A 21,836-nucleotide genomic window follows, 5' to 3' on the forward strand; every position below is an offset into this window, starting at 1 on the left:
GCCTCCCCCTCTCTCCCTATTTATTTCAGAACCCCCTTCCCCTCCCACATTTCTGATGAAGGGTCTAGGCCCGAAACGTCAGCCTTTCTGCTCCTATGATGCTGCTTGGCCTACTTTGTTCATCCAGCTCTGCATCTTGTTGTCTCGGATTCTCTAGCATCTGCAGTTCCTACTATCTCTAACATTCTTCACTGTTCGCTTTACCACTAATTTTGTTGTCATCTATAAACTTGCTAACCATGCCTCATATATTGTCATCCAAATCATTTATATAAATGACAAACAGAATTCGACCCAGTAGTGATTCCTGTGGAACACCACTGGTCACATGCCTAAAACAATCCTCCACCATCACCCTTTGTCTCCTACCGTCAAGCCAATTTTGTATCACTTGGTAAGCTCACCCTGAATTCCCTGTGATTTACCTTTACTAAGTAGTCTACCTTGCGGAACCTTGTCAAAGGCTTTACTAAAGTCCATGCAAACACTGTCTACTGCACTGCCATCATCAATCTTCTTGGTTATTTCCTCGAAAAACTCAATCAAGTTTGGGAGACATGATTTCCCTCACACAAAACCACGATGACCATTCCTAATCAGTCCTTGCCTCTCAAAATGCATGTAAGTCCTATCTTTCAGAATCACCTCCAACAACTTATCCAACACCAATGTCAGGCTCACAGGTCTATAGTCCCCAGGCTTCTCCTTACAGTACTGTTTAAATAAAGGCATAACGTTAATCACCCCCCAGTCCTCCGGCACCTCACCTGTGGTTATAGATGATATAAATATTTCTGCTAGGGACCCAGAAATTTCTTCCCTAACTTCCCACAACTCCCTGGGATACACTTACTCAGGTCCCAGAGATATATCCGCCTTTATGTTTTCTAAGACCTCCAGCACTTAGTGTTTTAATGTTTAGTATTTTTTTCTTTACAAGGCCTCATTTAAACTTTCTCTTTTGTTTCCTCAGCTATCAACGGTTTTCTTTTTGGAAATCTACCTGGGCTGAACATGTGCCATGGCCAGTCTATTTCCTGGCACTTGTTTTCAATAGGAAATGAAGTTGATATTCATTCAGCATACTTTCATGGCCAGACTCTCATTAACAAAGGTCATAAAGTGGATGTCATTAGTCTTTTTCCAGCTACATTTGTCACAGTACAAATGGTTTCCAGAAATGTTGGAAAATGGTTGTTAAGCTGCGAAGTGAATGACCATATTAAGGGTGAGAAATTGAGTTGCTGACTTTAGCTGATTGTTTTACATTTTATTTATGAGCAAAGCTAATGAGGATTTGTTGGTTGAGAGATTTTTTTAAAAAGTTATATTTTGATCAAAATGTATCTGTAACAGTGATGGTCTAGTTGGTTATTTTGCCAAACCCTGGCCTAGGGTTTAACTCAACTGATTTCCTGGAGCAGTGGCGCTTTTAGGGCTTGGGAAACTTGGACATCAGGATATTTATGATCCTGTGGTGTTTATCACTGATCACTTCTCCATCTGAGGCCTAATCCACAACCTTCACCCTCAGATTATATGGAGAGGGGCCAAAATCAGCAGCCTGCCACCCATACATAAGTAAATAGTAATCAATTCTATGATTTCTATTTGAGTTTGTTAAAGGTTCAGTTCACCCCAATATTACCCTGCTCATGTCATAATATGCCATAAAGAATTTGAACCCAGGTCCTGACACTGAGGCAACAGTGCTAACCACTGAGCCACTGTGCTGCTGTTGTCTAGGCGGCAGAGACTGAGAGTTTGGAAGTTGCTTTCGAAGGAGTCTTGGTGAGTTTCTGCAGTGTATCTTGTGTGTAGTACACATTATTACCACTGAGCATTGGTGCTAAAGGGAGTCAATGTTTATATTGCTGGATGATGTGCTGATCAAATTGGCTGCTTTATCGTGGATTTTGTCAATCTTCTTGAATGTTGTTCGTCAGATCCATCCAGTCAAGTGTGGAATATTCTATGACAGTTTTGATTTGTGCAGTGTAGGTTTTGTGAAGGACAGGCTTTGTTAAGTCAGGAGGTGACTTACTCACCTCAGAATTTCCAGTCTCTTTATCTCATAGAGTCATTGACTCATATAGCACAGAAACTAAGCTAGTCCCACCTGCCTGCTCTTGGCCCATATCACCCCAAACCTTTCCTATTCATATACTTATCCAAACATTGTAACTGTACCCACAATCACCACTTCCTCAGAAAATTCATTGCACACATATACCACTCTGTATGTAAAAAATTGCCCCTCATGTCTTTTTCAAGTCCCTCTCCTCTCACCTTAAGAATGTGCCCCCTAGTCTTGAAATCCCCCATCCTAGGGAAAAGACAACTACCATTAACTGTATCTATACCACTCATTATTTTATAAACTTCTATAATGTCACTTCCCAACCTCTTATGCTCCAGTGAAAAAAGTCCCAGCCCATTCAGCCTTTCTTTATAACTCAAACCTTCCATAACCGGTGACATCCTGGTAAATCTTTTCTGAACCCTCTCCAGCTTAATAATATCCTTTCAATAACTGGGTGACCAGAACTGGATGCAGCATTCCAGAAAAGGCCTCACCAATGTCCTGTACAACCTCAACATGATTTCCCAACTCCTGTGCTCAAAGGACTGAGCAATGAAGGCAAGCGTGCCAATCGCCTTTTTAACCACTCTGTCTATATGTAACACAAACTTCAAAGAATTATGTACCTGAACACCTAGGTCCCTCTGTACTACAACACTACCCAAGGCCCTATCATATATTGTATAAGCGCTACCCTTGTTTGTTGCACCAAAATGCAGTCCCTTGCATTTATCCAGATTGAACGCCATCTGCCATTTTTCAGCCCATTGACCCATTTAGCACTTATATGGCAGTTCAGTTCAGTTTCTGGTCAATGGTAACATCCTAGACAGTGTTAGTGGAGGAGTTCAACAGTGGTAATGCCGTTGAATGTAATGGGGGAAATTACTTGTTTCTCTTTTCTTGGAGATGGCCCTTACCTGTGTGTTGTGAATGTTGATTGTCAGTTATCAGTCCAAGCCTGAATGTTGTCCAGATTTTGTTGCATATTGACGTGGACTACTTCAGTACCTGAAGAGTTCTGAATGGTGCTGAACGTTGTTCAATCATCAGCAAACAAAAATACTTCCTATGTTAGGACTGAGGGAAGGACATTGATGAAGCAGCTGAAGATGGTTGACCTAGGACACTATCCTGAAAACAATTAATCTCCAACAACATCAGCCATTTTCCTTTGTGCTCAGTATGACTCTAACTAGTAAAGAGATTACTCCGATTTCCATTGACTTTGTTTTTGTTAGGGCTCATTGTGGCCTTTATATAGACACTCCCATCTCACCTCTGGAGTTCAGCTTTTTTGATCATATTTCTGTTGTAACAAGGTTAGGAGCTGTCTATTTCTGGCACAGGCAGAAAAATAGTAGTTTTTGTAATATAGGTATGAGAGGTATTCTGATAATTGTAGAACCACTCATTAGCAACAGGAAAAAAAACAAGTACTGCAAATGCTGGAAATCTGAATTACAAACAATAAATACAGGAAATAATGAACGGTTAGGCAGCATCTGTGGAAAGAGGAACAGAATTAACAAAATTTCACAGTGGGCTTCAGAAATAGAGGCCAGAATCCCTCACCGTGTCGCAAACAGTCAGCTGGCTGCAATTTTCCCCACATTGGGCTATTATTTTCTGGAAGGCAGGAGTGTTGTCCAATTGACGAAGCAGCCATCTACCTTCTCAGGTAAGTGAGTGTGAAGGCCCCTCCATTTTGAAACCTTTCTCTCATAAACAGTTTGAAGTTTAAATTGAAAATGTCCTTTGATGCTAAATGTCCATTGAAGAGAGAGAATTCTTTCACAGCAGGGCCTGTGGCTGAAGGCAAGAAAGCGAGGAGGTCCACCATATCCTCCAAAAACAATCTGGTCACTCCTCCCCACTCTGTACCAGTCTGGCCATGGTGAAAGCTGCTTGCAAGCACCTTGGTTGATTTTTGGCATTTCTGGATACCTAGAGTTGACTTGAAAATTACAGTCAGCTCCTGATAGTATTGGCCTTATTGAGACCTTTTAAGCAGCCTCAATATGGGATTACCCGTCAGCAGCAATCCCCACTTCCTATTCTGTTTCAGGAGAAAAGATCCAGGGGTTGGATGATGCTAGGAAACAGACTGAAAATACTGCACAGAGGCCGGTATCCCGTCACCAAGTCTCCCTTTTTTTGCTTCTGCACAGTATGCAGGCAGTGGCCAGCAAGCTTGGAGTCAGTCCCCTGAACTGAAGAGATTCTCATCTCCTAGTTATTTTTTTTACTTCAATCCATGACCACTGAAATAATTCACAGAGGCTGGTTATCCCATCACCAAGTCATCCTTTATTTACTTGTGCACAGTACGGTGGCAGTGGCCAGCCAACTCGGAGTCAGTTGCCTCAACTAAGGAGATTCTAATCTCCTGGTTATATTGGCCAGCCAGGATTTTCCTTATTGGCCCACGTTAAAAACTCCAATCAAGGATCTCATAGTCAACAAGATCCGGCTGGTTCCAATCACTACACAGACATTCTGTCCAGCAATGTGCAATCCTGTGCCTGCCCTTTCTGTGCTCAGCCGAGCAACAGATTTGCTCCCGACTTTTCAGCCAAGGAGGGGAAATATTGCCTTTTGTTCTCTTTTCACAGATACTGCCCAAGATGCAGTATATTTCTTGCATTTTCTGGTTTTATAGCATCGAGGGTGCAGTGTATGGAGAAGAAAAGGTTTGCCAACATAATTTCTTTTACTGAATTGTGTCCTTTTAACAATTAAGATTTGTGTTCCCTAGTCTTGTTTTCTTTATTTTCTAGCTGGCATGCAGGCATTGTTTGTTGTGCAGGAATGTGGACACAACTATTCAGAAACTACACTTACTGGTAAAGAGAGAAAGTACTTTATTGCAGCTGAAATGGAGCGGTGGAAATATGGTCCGACAAATAAGAATTTATTCAACGGTCAGCCACTAGATACAGAAGGAAGGTAATTTTAAAATAAATTGATCTGTAATACTGGTTAAATGTGTATATGTTCTTTTGAATCTTCTGGCCATACGACTTCATGCATGCAGCTGATTTATGAACAAACAAATTTTAAAAATGGCAAAGAGACAGGGAATTAGGGGAGTTAACAAGTACCTAAAGGGCTGGCATGGGAAAAGCTTTGCTTTTTCACAGGGCAATTCTACCAGTGCTGGCATAGGAAGGAGTTATACCAATGGATGAGACTCCACACAACTGGAATTGGGCCAGTTTCCAAGTTGAAATGGTAAGTAAATAGTGGCAAAGACTTCAAAGAGTCTGTTGGACTGGTAGTTATTGAAAAGAAGTGAAACAAGCTCAAACTAAATGAAATTAGCAAGGAGAGCATGGAGCAAACCGAAGGGAGGAAACAAATATCCAGAAAATAAATATACCTAAACAATAGGACCGTTTTTAAAAAAGGTCAAAAATAAAATTAGAGTTGCTTCTAAAAATGAATTAAACTGTTTCTACAGCTGTGAACACAAGGTGCAAAATAAAACTGGGCACCTGCTCGTAGTAATATATTCCTGGAAGTCCCATTTATAGTCAGGATTATTGAGACAATGTAGTAGAAAAATCAGAGCTGGAAATCAAACATTGTGGGTATCATATATTTCAAAAGCTATAGCAGGAAAAAGAGGAGATGGAATAGCTAATATAATGAGAGTGGGGAAAAAAGTAATGCAGCCATTAGTACGACAGAAATAGAATCAATTTAGATAGAGATAATGTGTCATAGAATCCTAGAAGCTCAATCACATTGTAAGGGATGGTCTACAATGCACCAAATGTTGAAAGGAAGGCAGAGGAAAAGTATGGAGTAAATTAGGAAAATAATTACAACTGAAGTAGCCATCATCATCATGGGGGATTTCAAATATCACTAAATTAATTGGCCATAAGATGTAGCTAAAGGGGATAAAGGAATAAAAGTTCCTGCAATATGTGCAGGTCTCCATTCTAACCCAATATACACGAGCCCAAAAATGGAGGATCCACTGGTGGATATGGTAATGGGAAATGAACCAGAGCAGATTAAAAAGTAGACATAGAAGAATATTAAGGTAATAGTGACCATAATATAATAAAGTTTGGGATAATAATTAATAAAGACTTGAGAATGATAAAGACTATGATACTTTATTGGAGAAAAGCTGGTAAATGCTGAAAGTAAATATTGGGTAAAGTAATATCAGCCAACAATGATGTCAAATCACAGCAGAAAACAATTAAAATGTATTCACCAAAATACAAGGAAGTTATATTTTGCTAAAAACAAGAATTACCTAAACATGGTACCATGAGATGCCATAGATTGTGATAACGACATGAGGAAAAACTTGAAGGCAAAACAAGTGACATTCCCAAAGTATAGGGAAGGGCATTACAAAAGAAATTCTGAGACAACTCAGAATAAAATTATGAACGCAAAGAGGAAATATAAGCTTAACTTTTCAAAGGGCCAATACGTAACATAGATATCTTAAATTACACAAATACACAGGTATTGAAACTCCCTTTTGTTCTTGTTTGTAAACTATTAAAAGATTGGAAATTGATATGCTACTGACCTTGATATTATGAATAGTTGTTATTGATTGACTGAAAGCTTTATGAGAGAGTAAGGAGGCAATCTGTTTTAAAGGGAATGTTGAATTGCTGTTTTCTTTGGCTACCATCTTGAATCTGAGTTCCCCTGTGATTCACGACTCCTCTAAAGTACTCCATTAAAGTAGTAGGGCAGGACTTCGAATGCTCATCCCTGCAAGCTGACAATGGCAGTAGTGTTGACTGGTTACTTGTACCATTTTCCTGCATGAGCCAAATTGCTGGAAATAGAATTGGGATTGGGAATCTGGAAGTCATTTTTAAAGGCCTTCTGGCTTGGCTCCACAAAATTCCAGACCAATGCATTTGGTTCCGCTGGTGAGGAGAGCAATACAAAAGTGATCAATATAAAATAGTCATCAAGAAATCAAATTGGACATTCAGAAGAAACTTTACCCAGAGAGTACTGAGAACGTGGAACTCGCTACTGCATGAGGTAAAAGCAAATAGTATAGATGCATTTGTTGGAAAGTTAAATGAGCATAAGGGAGAGTAGGAAGTAAAACTTTATGCTGATGGCAAGGGTAGGGAAAGAAATCATGAGTCCCAGTACTGATCCTGGCTGCAGACCCACTCTGAGTTAAGCACAGCAGGTCCCAGTCATTGAACTCTGATGTATTCCCTGTCCCAGACCATGGTAAAGATAAAGTTGCCATAGGGCTGCTCTCTCATTAGAGAGAGATGACTGGTAGTGGTTTAACCTGAAGGTTACCACCTTGAGGGGCGGGGTTAGTGTAGGCAAGCCCTTCATGGTGCCCTCAGCTGGTGTGGAAATTGAACCCACACTGTTGGCATTACTCTGCATCACAAAACAGCCATCCAACCAACTGAGCTAACTAACTGCAAGGTCCTGGTAGAAGGGTAGGAAGTGATTTAAGTCGAGCATAAATAAATGGACTAGTTGAGCAAAATGCTTTTTTTTTCTGCTATATAGCTTACAAACTCTATGCAGTCTTTGTGTTACAATGAAAAGGTAACCATCGGTAACATTTGTAATTATTTCATTTCATTTGAAGATTTTGCGGCACCAGATGCAAAAGATGTAAGTTCTCCCCACTCCCAAAAAAAAGGTTTTTGTTTTGTGTTGTCAATGTAGGTCAATAGGTTTATGAGTAAAGGTAAAATGCACCTTATTTCTCCTGCTCTTAATGGTTAAAGGTCGTGCCTCACTAACTTGATTGAGTTTTTTGAGGAGGTGATGAACATGTTTGATGAGCAAAAAATGGTTGATGTTGTCTACATGGACTTCAGTAAAGCCTTTGACAAGGTCCTTCATGGAAGATTGATCCAAAAGGTGAAGTCACATATTATCAGGATTAAATTGGCAAGATGGATACAGAACTGACTTAGTCATAGGAGACAGGGGATAGTGGTGGAAGGATGCTTTTCGGAATGGAGAGTTGTGACTAGTGGTATTCCACAGGGATCAGTGCTGTTCATGGCTTACATAAATGATTTGGAGGAAAATGTGGCTGGTCTAATTATTTGTGGAGTTGTGGATAGTGAGGAGGATTGTCAGTGGATACAGCGGATATAGATCACTTAGAGGCATGGGCAGAAAAATGGCAGATGCAGTTTAATCTGGACAAATGTGAGGTGAAGTATCTTGGAAAGTCAAGTACAGGTGGAAATTATGCAGTGAATGGCAGAACCCCCTTAGGAGTATTGATATGCAGATAGATCTAGGTGTGCAGGTCCACAGATCACTGAAGGTGGCAGTGCAGGTAGATAAGGTAGTTAAAAAAGCCTACGGCATGCTTGCCTTCATTGGAAAAGCACTGAATATAAGGACAGGCAAGTTATGCTGCAGCTTTATAGAACTTTAGTTAGGCCATACATGGAATATTGCATGCAGTTCTCAATTTTTTTTCCTTTATTCATTAGTGGGATGAGGGCATCGCTGGCTAGACAGCATTTATTGTCCATCCCTAGTTCCAGAGGGCAGTTCAGAGTCAGCCATATTGCTGTGGGTCTGGAGTCACATGTAGGCCAGACCAGGTAAGGATGACAGTTTCTTTCCCAAAAGGACATTAGTGAACCAGATGGGTTTTTCCAACAATCATGGTCATCATTAGATTCTTAATTCCAGATATTTTATTGAATTCAATTTCCACCATCTGCCATTGCAGGATTCAAACCCAGGTCCCTAGAATGTTATCTCGTTCTCTGGATTAACAATCCAGCAATAATACCACTAGGCCATCATCTCCCCATTGCCTAGTCACCACATTACCAAAAAGATGTGGATGGTTTGGAGAGGGTACAGAAAAGGTTTACGAGGATGTTGCCTGATATAGGGCATCTTAGCTATGAAGAAAGGTTAGATAGACTGTTTTGTTTTCACTGGAAGGCAGGCGGCTGAGGGGTGACCTGATAGAAGTTTTCTAAGATTGTGAATGGCATGGATAGAGTGGAAAGTATGAGATTTTTTCCCAGGGTGGAGGGGTCAATTACTAGGGGACACAGGCTCAAAGCAGGGGGGTGTAGTTTAAAAGAGATGTGCAAAGCTAGTTTTTCACACAAAGGGTGGTGAGTGCAATGAGCTACCAGAGTAGGTGGTGGAAGCAGAAACAGTTACAACATGCAAGAAGCACCTGATGAATACGTGAACAGGAAGGGAATAGAGGGATATGGATCCTGTAAGTGAAAACGGTTTTAATGTGGAGGGGCAAAATGTGTCGCCGCAGGGTTGGAGAGCTGAATGGCCTGTTCCTGTGCTGTATTGTTCCTTGTTCTTTGTTAAAAAATAGTTTGTTTTACACAAAGTATTTCTGGGGATTGGAGTGCTCAATAAATTCTACCACTTTTTGTCACTCATTTAATCAACCAATAAAAGATTCTGCAAACTTTCTTTCTTCAACAATTTATTGCAACCTTAGAACACGTATATATTGTTACAGTCTCAACTATTTATCCTTTATGGCTGGGCTTACTTAGTATGACAGTTGTTTGGTACAAGAACAATGGTCTTACTCTGTTCCTTTGTCAGTCATCTGACTTTGTATTTGCTTACCAACTACTTCAGGAACAGGATAATTTTAGTGGGAAGTAATAATTCAAAATCCTAATTTTTAACTTTATGTCTGTATGCTATCATTTACCAGTTCTTAAACTTCCTGTGAGAAATTCCTGTAAAAAATGGGCACAATTCCTTGGTCATTAAGGCTAAGACATCCAAATGTGTGTGTCAGTGCTTCAAAGATACTTAATTAGTAATGTAAAGGAACCATATGTGGTAATCTTAACCAGTGAGAACTAATGAAGTGAGATCTTTACACTGCAGAGTTGCAGCAAATTTTAAACTGGCTCCCAATTGCACTGTGGGAGTCTAATTAACTATGTTAATGAGGTGTTCTTCCTCTTCGTGGTGATGGCTCTCCACTATGATATCTGCTGCTGTAAAGAAATGCGATTATGTGCATGGTGTGTTGCTGACAAATTGTCTGTATTCAACCACTTAAAGCATCTTCTTGCGGTTGTCTACATCCTCTTGTATGAATGTTCATATTGGATGAACAATGAAGCTTAGATGGAGGGTCTGTTTGTATGTCTCAACAATTACTTACAGTATTATACAAAGAATTGTTCATACTGTTTTAGGAATACAATGTATTCTTTTAAAAATATTTTCACTCTTTGCAAATAAATGTGTACTTTTAATTTTTTACAGTGATTCTGAGATTTTCTTCAAGAGAAGTACTGATAAAATAGGAGGAGAATACTGGAAAGTTCGTTACGTTGAATATATTGATGAAACCTTTAGCACTAGAAAAGATCGATTACAAGTGGAAGAACATCTAGGAATACTTGGTATCATATATGATTTGATGTTTAAACTTTTTATGTTTCTTGAAAGCATACAAAATTACATTATTTTGATTAATTGTTTTATAAGGCCCAGTAATTAAAGCCGAAGTTGGAGACACGATTTTTGTTACATTTGTGAATAATGCAGACCGTGCCTACAGCATTCAACCACATGGTGTCCATTTTACAAAGGTGTTTGATGGAGTGAGCTACGTTGATGGTAAGTTAATGTTCGTGCTCTATTTGCGAGTTTCTCTTTTTATAAATTGTAGTACATTTAAAAATAGTACAATTGAGACTGAAGTTTACAGAATTATTTATTATAATAATTGAGATTTATCCTTTTTATATCACTCTGACCCCATGTTAGAATTAAGATTGTGCATTTACTGCTCAAATTGAGCTAGGCCAGTTTTGTCAACTAAGTATCATAATTGGGGTGATTGCAGAGATAGTAGGAACTGCAGATGCTGGAGAATCTGAGATAACAAGGTGTAGAGCTGGATGAACACAGCAGGCCAAGCAGCATCAGAGGACCAGGAAAGCTGACGTTTCGGGCCTAGACCCTTCTTCAGAAATGGGGGAGAGGAAGGGGGTTCTGAAATAAATAGGGAGAGAGGGGGAGGTGGATAGAAGATGGATAAAGGAGAACATAGGTGGAGAGGAGACAGACAGGTCAAAGAGGCGGGGATGGAGCCAGTAAAGGTGAGTGTAGATGGGGAGTTAGGGAGGGGATAGGTCAGTCCAGGGATGACAGACAGGTCAAGGGGGTGGGATGAGGCTAGTAGGTAGGAGATGGGGGTGGGGCTTGAGGTCGGAGGAGGGGATAGGTGGGAGGAAGGACAGGTGAGGGAGGCGGAGACAAGCTGGACTGGTTTTGGGATGTGGTAGGGGGAGGGGAGATTTTGAAGCCTGTGAAGTCCACATTGACACCTTTGGGCTGCAGGAAATATGAGGTGCTGTTCCTGCAACCTTCGGGTGGCATAGTTGTGGCACTGCAGGAGGCCCAGGATGGACATGTCGTCTGAGGAATGGGAGGGGGAGTTGAAATGGTTCGCGACTGGGAGGTGTAGTTGTTTAGTGCGAACCGAGCGTAGGTGTTCCGCAAAGCGGTCCCCAAGCCTCTGCTTGGTTTCCCCGATGTAGAGGAGGCCACAACGAGAATATTGGATACAGTATACCACATTAGCAGATGTGCAGGTGAACATCTGCTTGATGTGGAAGGTCTTCTTGGGGCCTAGGATGGGGGTGAGGGGGGAGGTGTAGGGGCAGGTGAAGCACTTCCTGCGGTTGCAGGGAAAAGTGCCGGGTGTGGTGGGGCTGGAGGGGAGTGTGGAGCGGACAAGGGAGTCACGGAGAGAGTGGTCCCTCCGGAAAGCAGATAAGGGTGGGGAGGGAAAATGTCTTTGGTGGTGGGGTCGGATTGCAGATGGCGGAAGTGTCGGAGGATGATGCGTTGGATCCTGAGGTTGATGGGGTGGTACGTGAGGACGATGGGGTTTCTGTTTTTGTTGTTATTTGCAGGGAGGGGGTGTGAGGGATGAGTTGCAGGAAATGTGGGAGACACGGTCGAGGGCGTTCTCGACCAGTGAGGGGGGGAAGTTGCAGTCCTTGAAAAACGAGGACATCTGAGATGTTCGGGAGTGGAATGTCTCATCCTGGCAGCAGATGCGGCGGAGGCGAAGGAGTTGGGAATAGGGGATTGCATTTTTGCAGGAAGGTGGATGGGACGAGGTGTATTCTAGGTAGCTGTGGGAGTCGGTGGGCTTGAAATGGATATCGGTTTCCAGGTTATCTGGGTGTTTGCAGGATGATTAGAAGGTCAGGAAATCTAACAGAAATTGTTGCATTCGCGACACAGTGTGTTTAGCTCATATATCCCGCAAAGGACAGTGAGTCAACTCTTAATAGTAATATGAAATGAACTTTATTGATTATAACACAATTAATACTATAATAACGATTATGCTACAAACTAACAATTAATACTATAAATCTGACAATTAATGCTGTAAATATAAGTCAGTGTTTTGTACTTTAGCTTAACTTGGAATGATCAAACATCATCACAGTAGACCTTGACCTTGATCCATGTGGTGATGGTCATCTGATCTTCCTCTCCCGGTGGTCCCAGGGGTGCCTCTTCTTATGGTGGTTGGTCTCAAGTTACCGCTCCCGAGGGTACTGTTGTGGTGATTCTTATTCTTGGAAGCTTCCGCACCCCTTTGGGAGGATCTTCGATTCCTACCAATGGATTGATCAGGAATCGATCGCCCAGATTGATCAGACCCAATCAGGCAGTGCTATGCAGATGGTGGGGTGGTCTTTGATCCTTCATTTCTGAAAGTGTCAGGGTACATAAGTCAGGTAGGCTTCCCAGATATGAGTGTGAGGTGTCCCTTTGGTCTGGAAACAGCTCGATATTTCCTATTGTCCTGATAAATGGGCTTAGTCAATTGTGTATTGTGCTGTCTGCAGCTGCAGCTTGCCTGTCTGGGTCTGCAGTTTGTTTATTTCAGTATCTTTGCATAGTTACTTTGGCCAATGCTTGGCTTGATTTCCCAGCATGCTTGGTGTATTATCTGATTCTACAACATCCATTCTACTGGATTCCTGCTAAGCTTAAGCGTGTCCTGTAGTAAAATCTGGAATAGACACCTAAAGCATGCACTCAAAGCTGGTGAGAACTTCATTAACTGAAACCGAAGGGTAGAGAGTGGCTATTGTGCCAATTCCTGCTTCAAGGAATTGTTAGCACTGAATATCCAACGCACACATTATAATTTGATGGAGAGGTAGCCTCAGGTGAACCTACAGGAAGGGTGACCATTAAGATGCCCACAGACTGTAAGAGTAAGCCTTTTTAAAGGCATTCAGGTTTTTATGAGTCCTTGTGCGAATTTTTATTTATGTAGCACTGTAAATCATCAAAGTTCTTTGTCAAAATTTCCTTTGTCTGTGTAAACACACAGTAGAACCAAAGAGTTAACACAGTGTAGAGCTGGTGGAACACCGGGGACCAGGCAGCATCAGAGGAGCAGGAAAGTTGATGTTTTGGGTTGGGAGTTCTTATGATTTTTGGGTGAGTTAGAACAAAAGAGTGTTTGTGATCCCTAAGAGACTGAGAGCTTTTAAAAAAAACATGAATTTCTTAGCAACCGACAGATAAGATCTCATGTTTTAAGACTTTAGCTATAACAAACAAACTAAAATCATTAAAATAAACTTTACCAAAAGGTAGTTAATGCACAAAACAAAAGAAAAGGTACTTCCATTCTCATTAACTAATGCAATCAAGTGATGTCTTATGAAACTGTGGAGCTGTGTGCACATTTCTGGCAGATATGTATAATTACAGGACCAGTCCCACATTAACTGTCAGCTCTCCAGCAGTTTCACTTCACCTCCCTACACACAAGGCCAAAACCTCTGGTATCCTGGAAAAACAATTTGAATGCTTCAGATCTGACTTTTGTTGATGAGACCCAATCCAATTGTTCCCTGTTCGAAATCTCCAAGAGGTCTGTTTGTTCAGTTCCCATCTTTTTGAAAAGGAAACGTTGTCTTGTCAGCAGACTGTACCTCCACAGCAGTATGTTATGTCTCTCCCTACCTTTCAAAAAGCAGATTGCCCTTTTTTGAAATAACACAGCATGGAGCTGGAAGAACACAACAGGCCAGGCAGCATCAGAGGAGCAGGAAAGTTGACATTTCAGGTCGGGAGCCTTTTTCAGAAGTGGGGAGGGGGAAGGAAGCTCAGAAATAAATAGAAAGAGGAGGGGTGGGGCTGGGGAAGGTAGGTGGGATGTTGATAGGTGAGTGTAGGTAGGGAGTAATGGGGATTGGTCAGTTTAATGGGAGGGGTGGTTAGGTGGGAGAGAAGATGGACAGGTTGTGACAAGTCAAGGAGGTGGGGTTGAGAGGGAGGATGGACACGGGTTGAGGCCGGGGGTGAGAAGATTTTAAAACTGGTGAATTCCATGGTTAGGCTATTGGGCTGTAGGGTACCGAGTTGGAATATGAGATGCTACTCCTCCAGTTTGTGGGTGGTGTCATTGTGACACTGGAGGAGGCCCAGGATGGACATGTCACCTAGGGAGTGGGAGGGGGAGTTAAAATGGTTGGCGACTGGAAGGTGTTGCCGTTTGTTGCATACAGACCGCAGATGCTTTACAAAACGGTCTCTGAGTCTATGCTTACTCTCACCGATGTAGAGGAGGCCATGTCGGGAGCAGCGGATACAGTAGACCGAGTCGACGGATGTACAGGTGAGCCCCTGCCTAATATGGAAAGTTTGTTTTGGGCTTTGAATGGATGTGAGGGAGGTGGTGTAAGGGCAGCTGTAGCACTTCCTGTGGTTGCAGGGAAAGGTTCCGTGGGTGGTGGGGTTACTGGTGATTGTGGAGCAGACGAGGGAGTTGCGGAGAGAGCGGTCCCTACGAAAGGCAGATAGGGGTGGGGAGGGAAATATCTCTTTGTTTGTGGGGTCAGCTTGTAGGTGGTGGAAGTGGCGGAGAATGTTACATTGGATGCGGAGGTTGGTGGAGTGATATGTGAGGACAAGGGGGATTCTGTCTTTATTTTTGTTGAGGGAAAGGGATGTGAGGGCAGAAGTGCGGAAAATGCAAGAGATGCGGTTGAGGGCATTTTCAATCACCGGAGGGGGGAAGTTATGGTCCTTAAAATAGGAGGACATCTGGGATGTGCAGGAGTGGAATGCCCCATCTTGGGAGCAGACACAGCGGAGGTGGAGGAATTGGGCAAAGGATATTGCATTCTTGCAGGAAGTTGGGTGAGGTGAGATGTAGTCCAGGTAGCTGTGGAAGTCGGTGAGACCAACTGTAGGACTTGGTCTACTGCATCCGCTGCTCCAGATGTGGCCTCCTCTACATCAGCAAGACCAAGCGTAGACTAGGAGACCGTTTTGTAGAGCATTTGCACTCTATACATGACAAATGACAACACCTTCCGGTTGCCAACCATTTTAACTCCCCCTCCCACTACCTGGGTGACATGTCCATCCTGGGCCCTCCTACAGTGTCACAATGACACCACCCACAAACTGTAGGAGCAGCACCTCATATTCTGCCTTGGGAGCCTACAGCCCAATGGCCTAAATATGGAATTCACCAGTTTTAAAATCTCCCCACTCCTGGCCTCATCCCATGTCCAACCCTCCATTGCATCTCACTTCCTTGACCTGACACAACCTGTCCATCTTCTCTCCCATCTATCCACCCCACCCCATTCTGAGGAAGGGTCACCGGACCCGAAACGTTAACTCTGTTTTCTCCTCCACAGATGCTGCCAGACCTGCTGAGCTTTTCCAGCAACTTTGTTTTTGTATCCACCCCTCCCACCTCATTGACCAGTCCTCACCACTCCCTACCTGTACTCATCTATCACCATCCCACCTATCTTCCCCAGGCCCTCCCCTCCTCTCGCGATTTATTCCTGAGCTCCCTTCCCCTTCCCCATTTCTGAAGAAGGGTCCTGACCTGAAAAATCATCTTCCCTGCTCTTCTGATGCTGCCTGGCCTACTGTGTTCTTACAGCTCCATACTGTGTTATTTCTGACTTCAGCATCTGTAGTTCTTGCTATCCCTGCCCTTTTTTGAAAATGTGTTAGGACTGTAACTTGGAATTTCAGTAGGTTTCTGTTTACTCGATAGAATCCAAATCACATGGGCCTGTTTATGCGTATAGATGGTTACTGTGGCTAACCATCCTCCTTTGCAGAATAGTCTGTTTCACCTTAAGTTGTAAAGTTCGGCATTTGTGACACGAAGAACTATAGTGTGATTTTTTTTGAAAGACAGCTTCTTATGAACGTCCACTCATAACTATACAGATCACTGTCAATGACTTGACAAAAAAAATCATTCCATCAGACTGCAAAGGAACTTTTGAGAATAAGTCTGAAACAAAATTCTTGTTACTATCTTTTTAATTGGAATTTTAAGGTTTTGAGAAAAATGGTTCCCATGTAGAGCCTGGCACATCCTTCACGTACAAGTGGACAGTACCTGACCATGTTGGACCTGCAGTGAACGATCCGTCCTGCCTAACTTGGATGTACTATTCTGCCACCAATCCAGTTGAGGACACCAATTCAGGCCTTGTTGGACCACTGATTGTATGCAGACAGAATACACTAAATCCAGATGGTTCACAGGTAGATTGCCTTTGAATTCTTTAAGTCTATTCAATTAAATATATTTCTTATTTTTCGTTTTGTTAGTTGCAACTTACTTTTCCTTTACCTTATAAAAGAGATAGTGCATAGTGGTAATGTTAGTGGATTAGTAATCTAGAGGCTTAGGTTAGTCCTCTGGAAATAGTGATTCAAATCCTAGCATGGCTTCTGGTAGAATTCAGTTTTCAGTTAATAATTTTTTTTATTCACTTATTGGATGTGAATGCCTCTGGCTGGTCAGCATTTATTGCCTGTCCTTCATTGCCCTTGAGAAGGTAGGTGCCTTCTTGAACTTCTGCAGTCCATGTATTGGGGATTCCAAGATTTTAAACCAGTGACAGTGAAGGAACGGCAATATTTCACAAATCAGGATTGTGAATGGTTTGGAGATGAACTTGCAGGTGATTTGATTTGATTTGATTTATTTATTGTTGCATGTAAAAATACAGTGAAAAGTGTTGTATAGTGTCACCACTGTCTGGTGCCATCTTAAAGCACAGTAAAATAAAACAAAACAGGGAATATAAAGGCAGAAAAATAATGAAATAAAGGAAAAGGGTTCAACTTTACAGTCCTTCTTGTTAAGTGCTCTGCCATGGACATTAGGCTTGGTGGCCAGGCACAATTCCACTTTGCCACGCCGCCACCACTGGAACGAAAGTCACCGCTGTTTGGTGCCATCTTGCCTCCACCGACAACTTCAATATTAGGAGTCCTCGCTGGATCTCACCAAGGCAAATGCCACCGGGTACCACACTGGCTCAAACTCAACTCTGTCACCGCTATGAGTCTGCTTCTGGTCTACCTTGCAGATGCAGTCACCGTTGATGTTGTCGGGTCTCGTATAGGGCCCAAACTTGCTTCTACCGTTGCCTCCATGCACCTGCGCTGGACACAGACACCACTGGGAACATAGAGATTTGCCTCTGCCAAAGCAGCCATGAGGTGATGCTAGGAGCCGCCGGGAACTCAAACTCACCTCCGCCGCCACCACAAGTCTGCGCTGGGTCCACTCGCCGCTGATGCTGTTGCCACCACAGAGCTCTTCGACAAGTGATAATTAAAACAAAAAAGAAAAAATACGAAAGAGAAAAATGAGAAAACGGACAGAATAAAAGAAAAGAACCAAAAAGAAAAGTGGATGGAGCTCAGAAGCCCTACTACACTGGCATCTTACTGGAAAGTGGTGGTGTTCCCATGTTTCTGCTGCCCTTGTCCATCTAGATGGAAGTGGTCATGGGTTTGGAAGGTGCTGTCTGGGAATCTTTGGTGAATTTTTGCAGTGGTACACAGTGCTGCTACTGAGCAGTCATGGTGGATGGAGTGGACATTTGTGGCTACGGTGCCAATCAAGCGAGCTGCTTGGCTGCTTTGTCCTAGGTTGTGTGTAAAGCTTCATGGGTGTTGTTGGAGCTGTACTCATTAGGTAAGTGAGAAGTATTCCATCTGGAATATGGAAAATAGTGCTAGTCTCAGGAATGATGACAATGGCAACTTATCATCGCAAGTTGTAAAAACCCATTGATTCACTATGCCTTTTAGATAAAGAAACCGCTGTCTTTAGCTGGTCTGGCCTATATATGATTCCAGACACACAGCAATGTGGCTGCCTTTTAACTGCCCCATGAAATGACCAAAGAAGCCTCTCAGTTCAAAGCATGGACAAGAGATAGACAACAATTGCTGTCCTTACCAACAACTCTCTCATACTATGAAAGAAAAGTAAAGAAAAAAGAAACTACAACATATTTTAAATCAGAGGAAAACTTTATACTGGTTGAGGTTATGCCTAGGACAAAGGGAGATGGTTATGGTTGCTGGAAGTTAATTACCTCTTAGGTCATCACTACAGGAGTTCCTTAGGATAGTGTCCTAAGTCCAAACATCTTTGCTTCATCAATGTTTTTCCCTCCATCATATGGTCAGAGTGTGAATGTTTACTGATGAGTGCACAGTATTCAGTACCATTTGTGATTCCTTAGAAACTGAAGCAGTCCGTGTTCCCATGTAGTAACATCAAGGCAGTATTCAGGCTTGGGCTGATAACTGGTAAATAACATTCACAAGGGGTTTAGCATGCTTACTTTCATTGGTCAGAACATTGAGTACAGTTACAGCTGTACAAGATATTGATAAGGCAACATTTGGAGTACTGCATATGATTCTGGTCACCCTGCTATTGGAAGTATGTTATTAAACTGGAAAGGGTGCAAAAAAGATTTACAAGGATGTTGCTGTGACAGGAATGTTTGAGTTATAAGGAGAGGTTGGATTGGCTGGGACATTTTTCCTTGGAATTTAGGAGACTGAGGAGTGCCCTTATAGAGGTTTAAAAAATCATGAGGGGCATAGATAATATGGATAACCAAATTCTTTTCCCAAAAACTAGAAGTCATGGGTTTAAGATGAGAGGGGAAAGATTTAAAAGGTACCTGAGGGACAACTTTTTCACACACGATGGTGCATATATGGAACAAGCTGCCGGAGGAATTGGTAGAGGCAGGCACAGTTACAACATTTAAAGGTATTTGGACAGGTACAAGGATAGGAAAGATTTAGAGGGATACGTGCCAATTGCAGGCAAATGGGACTTAGTTCAGTTTAGGAAACTTGCACCAGCTGAAAGTTCCTCTCCAAGCGACACACCATCTTGACTTGGAACTATATAATTGTTCCTTCACTGTCCTTGGGTCAAAATTTGGACCGTCTTTCCTCAACACTATTGGTGTACTCACACAAGACACGCAGCAGCAGCTCAAGAATGTGGCTTACCACCATTTTCTCAAGGTCAATTAAGGAGAGCTTCAAATGCTGACTTTGCTAGTGATGCCTACATCCCGAAGAAATGTTAAAAAAAAATAAATTTTGTGTAGAAATATTTACTGTGGTTGTGCAACATTTCTGTCTTTGCTAATGTTAAATAAACATTAAATAGTTTATTTTAAATGAGTTAATATGTTTATAGATGTCTTTGCGAAAGGCTGTTTTTTTGCCATCACACTGACACGATTTGTGTCTATTCTGTCTGCCAATGCATTGTATTCATTCCCATTGCTAAATCCATGCTTTTGTGCCTGGTTTGAAACAGTCAGAAGATGTTCATACACCTGCTGAAATTCTCCAACATTTTCTTCAGAATTTGTTTCAGATTTTCAGCATCTGCATTATTTTGCTTTTATTTATTATTGTTATGCATCTGTTGTTTGCTGACTGCTTGCCACCCCATCACTACATTCTGAGGAAGGGTCACCAGAACCGAAACGTTAACTCTGTCTTTTCCTTCACAGATGCTGCCAGACCTGCTGAGCTTTTCCAGCAACTTTGTTTTTGTTACTACTCTCCGGCCCCTTGCTACACATCTTGGTCACTTGCCTGTCCTCCCTTTCTCAGCTTCTCACCATCCCATTTGGCGTCTAATTTAACACTGGCCTCCAAAATACTTACTGCCTCACTCATCGCTTTGCTGTCAACTTATTGCCACCCTGCTCACCGCACAACTTCCATTTGCTTGCTACACTTCTTCCTGACCCTAAACCAGATTAAAACCGGCAGCAGGAGGTTCAAAACCCATTCCTATTAAGGCAGATGCAAAGCTTCCCTCCTCATCTTACACGTAGTAAAAAGTCAAGATGCTTTGTCATGCTTCGGGATGTAATCACCAATTACCTTCTTTTGAGCAGGCAATTCCAGAAGAAGAGAAGATTTATTGAATCGAGACACCTTTGTTCCTCCAAAAATGTTATGAGTCCTGGTGAATGACTTTGGTTCAGTTTCTGCTTGCAACAAATAATCCTGTATTATCTGGAGTAGATCCAGACATGACCATTTGTAGCTTTGTTGAAACTGAACAGAGTGAATAAATCTACTGCCTTCACCTTTAAGAGAGTCCACCAAGCCTGTGTCTTTAATTGTTGCACAGTATACTGAATCTATTTGGGTTTCTGATTTGGAATGATATCAAACACAGTGTTCACACTTGGGAGTTTTCCATTAATTTCAACTCAAAAGCATCCTTCCAACTTATGAAATGTGTTTGCTTTGCAGAAAGACATAGAAAAGGAGTTTTACTTGCTGTATACAGTTTTTGATGAAAATCTTAGCTGGTATTTTTCAAAGAATTTGGAGACATTCGTTCAAAATGCTTCCAACATCGATCAGGAGGATGAAGAATTTCAAGAATCAAATAAAATGCACGGTGCGTGACTGTCATGGGAATATTTTTGTGTTTAAGCACTTTGGGGTGTTGCTGCACTTTGTAATGTGTAATTAGTGAAATTTTAAACCTTTAAGTGGTTTTAATTTGATGATGTTGTTATTGAGGATTGTCAGTATTTCTCTGTGCTCTGCATTATTGTGTGGTAAAAAAGACCCCTAACAAGTCTGCCAGCAAATGATGGCAGTACAGTTCTTCACACATATGTTTGCAAGTATACAAAGTAAAATTAATAAGCTTCCTGTAGACCTGGCAACTTCACTATTGATGGAAAGAGCTAGTGATATAAAGAGAAAACATATTTTTGAAAAATGTAGCTGTGGCTTTTGGTCAATTTGTTGACCATGTTGAGTTTGCTGCTATCATTCAGAGCAGTAGTCAGAATGCTTCGACTGACCTCGATGCCCCTGGGTAAACCTAACGGTGGAATAGATTTATATTTGATGGCTATTCAGTGATCTATGTTTGATGGTGAAGGTGAGGCCATGATGTCATTTTACAATCCTTTTCCCAGTGCCTCACCACAAAACCATCTGCTCGTGCTACTTGCCTAGGCATTCTCACGGAAGTGGGCACTGGAAAGCACCTATCATCCAATGAAATTGTAAGTCGCTATCTGGAGTGAAGGGACGTGGTGGTTGATAAATGGCAAGTAATATTGCCATGACATAAATACGAGAAAATGGCCATCTCCAATAAGAGATAATCTAGCCATCTTATGTTGACATTTAATGATATTGCCATCACTGATTCCCCAACATCCTGGAGGGTTACCATTGATAAATAATTAACCTGGACAAGTCACAAAGAGGCTAAGAATTAGGCAGCCTTCATTTCTGGCTATGGAGGCTAGGAATTAGAGGCCTTTACCTTACCTACTAACTCCCAGTGCCTGGATGAACACAGCAGGCCAAGCAGCATCATAGGAGCAGAGAGGCT

The 21,836-nt window shown here is 42.0% G+C and overlaps 1 protein-coding gene across 2 annotated transcripts in view; it reads left to right on the plus strand.

Annotated features, from left to right (window-relative positions):
- The window catches only part of LOC109917838 (ferroxidase HEPHL1-like), a 266,721-nt gene that overhangs the window by 35,454 nt on the left and 209,431 nt on the right, over nt 1-21,836 (plus strand). For both annotated transcript variants that reach the window (XM_048598134.1, XM_048598135.1), the window contains exons 5-10: nt 974-1,228; nt 4,864-5,032; nt 10,352-10,491; nt 10,577-10,708; nt 16,452-16,663; nt 20,729-20,879. In XM_048598134.1, coding sequence (XP_048454091.1) covers nt 974-1,228; nt 4,864-5,032; nt 10,352-10,491; nt 10,577-10,708; nt 16,452-16,663; nt 20,729-20,879 — 1,059 coding nt within the window. The remainder of the gene's footprint in view (nt 1-973; nt 1,229-4,863; nt 5,033-10,351; nt 10,492-10,576; nt 10,709-16,451; nt 16,664-20,728; nt 20,880-21,836) is intronic.

Source organism: Rhincodon typus, chromosome 6 (assembly GCF_021869965.1).
Source record: "Rhincodon typus isolate 14 chromosome 6, sRhiTyp1.1, whole genome shotgun sequence".
In the NCBI taxonomy this organism is placed as follows: Eukaryota; Metazoa; Chordata; class Chondrichthyes; order Orectolobiformes; family Rhincodontidae; genus Rhincodon; species Rhincodon typus.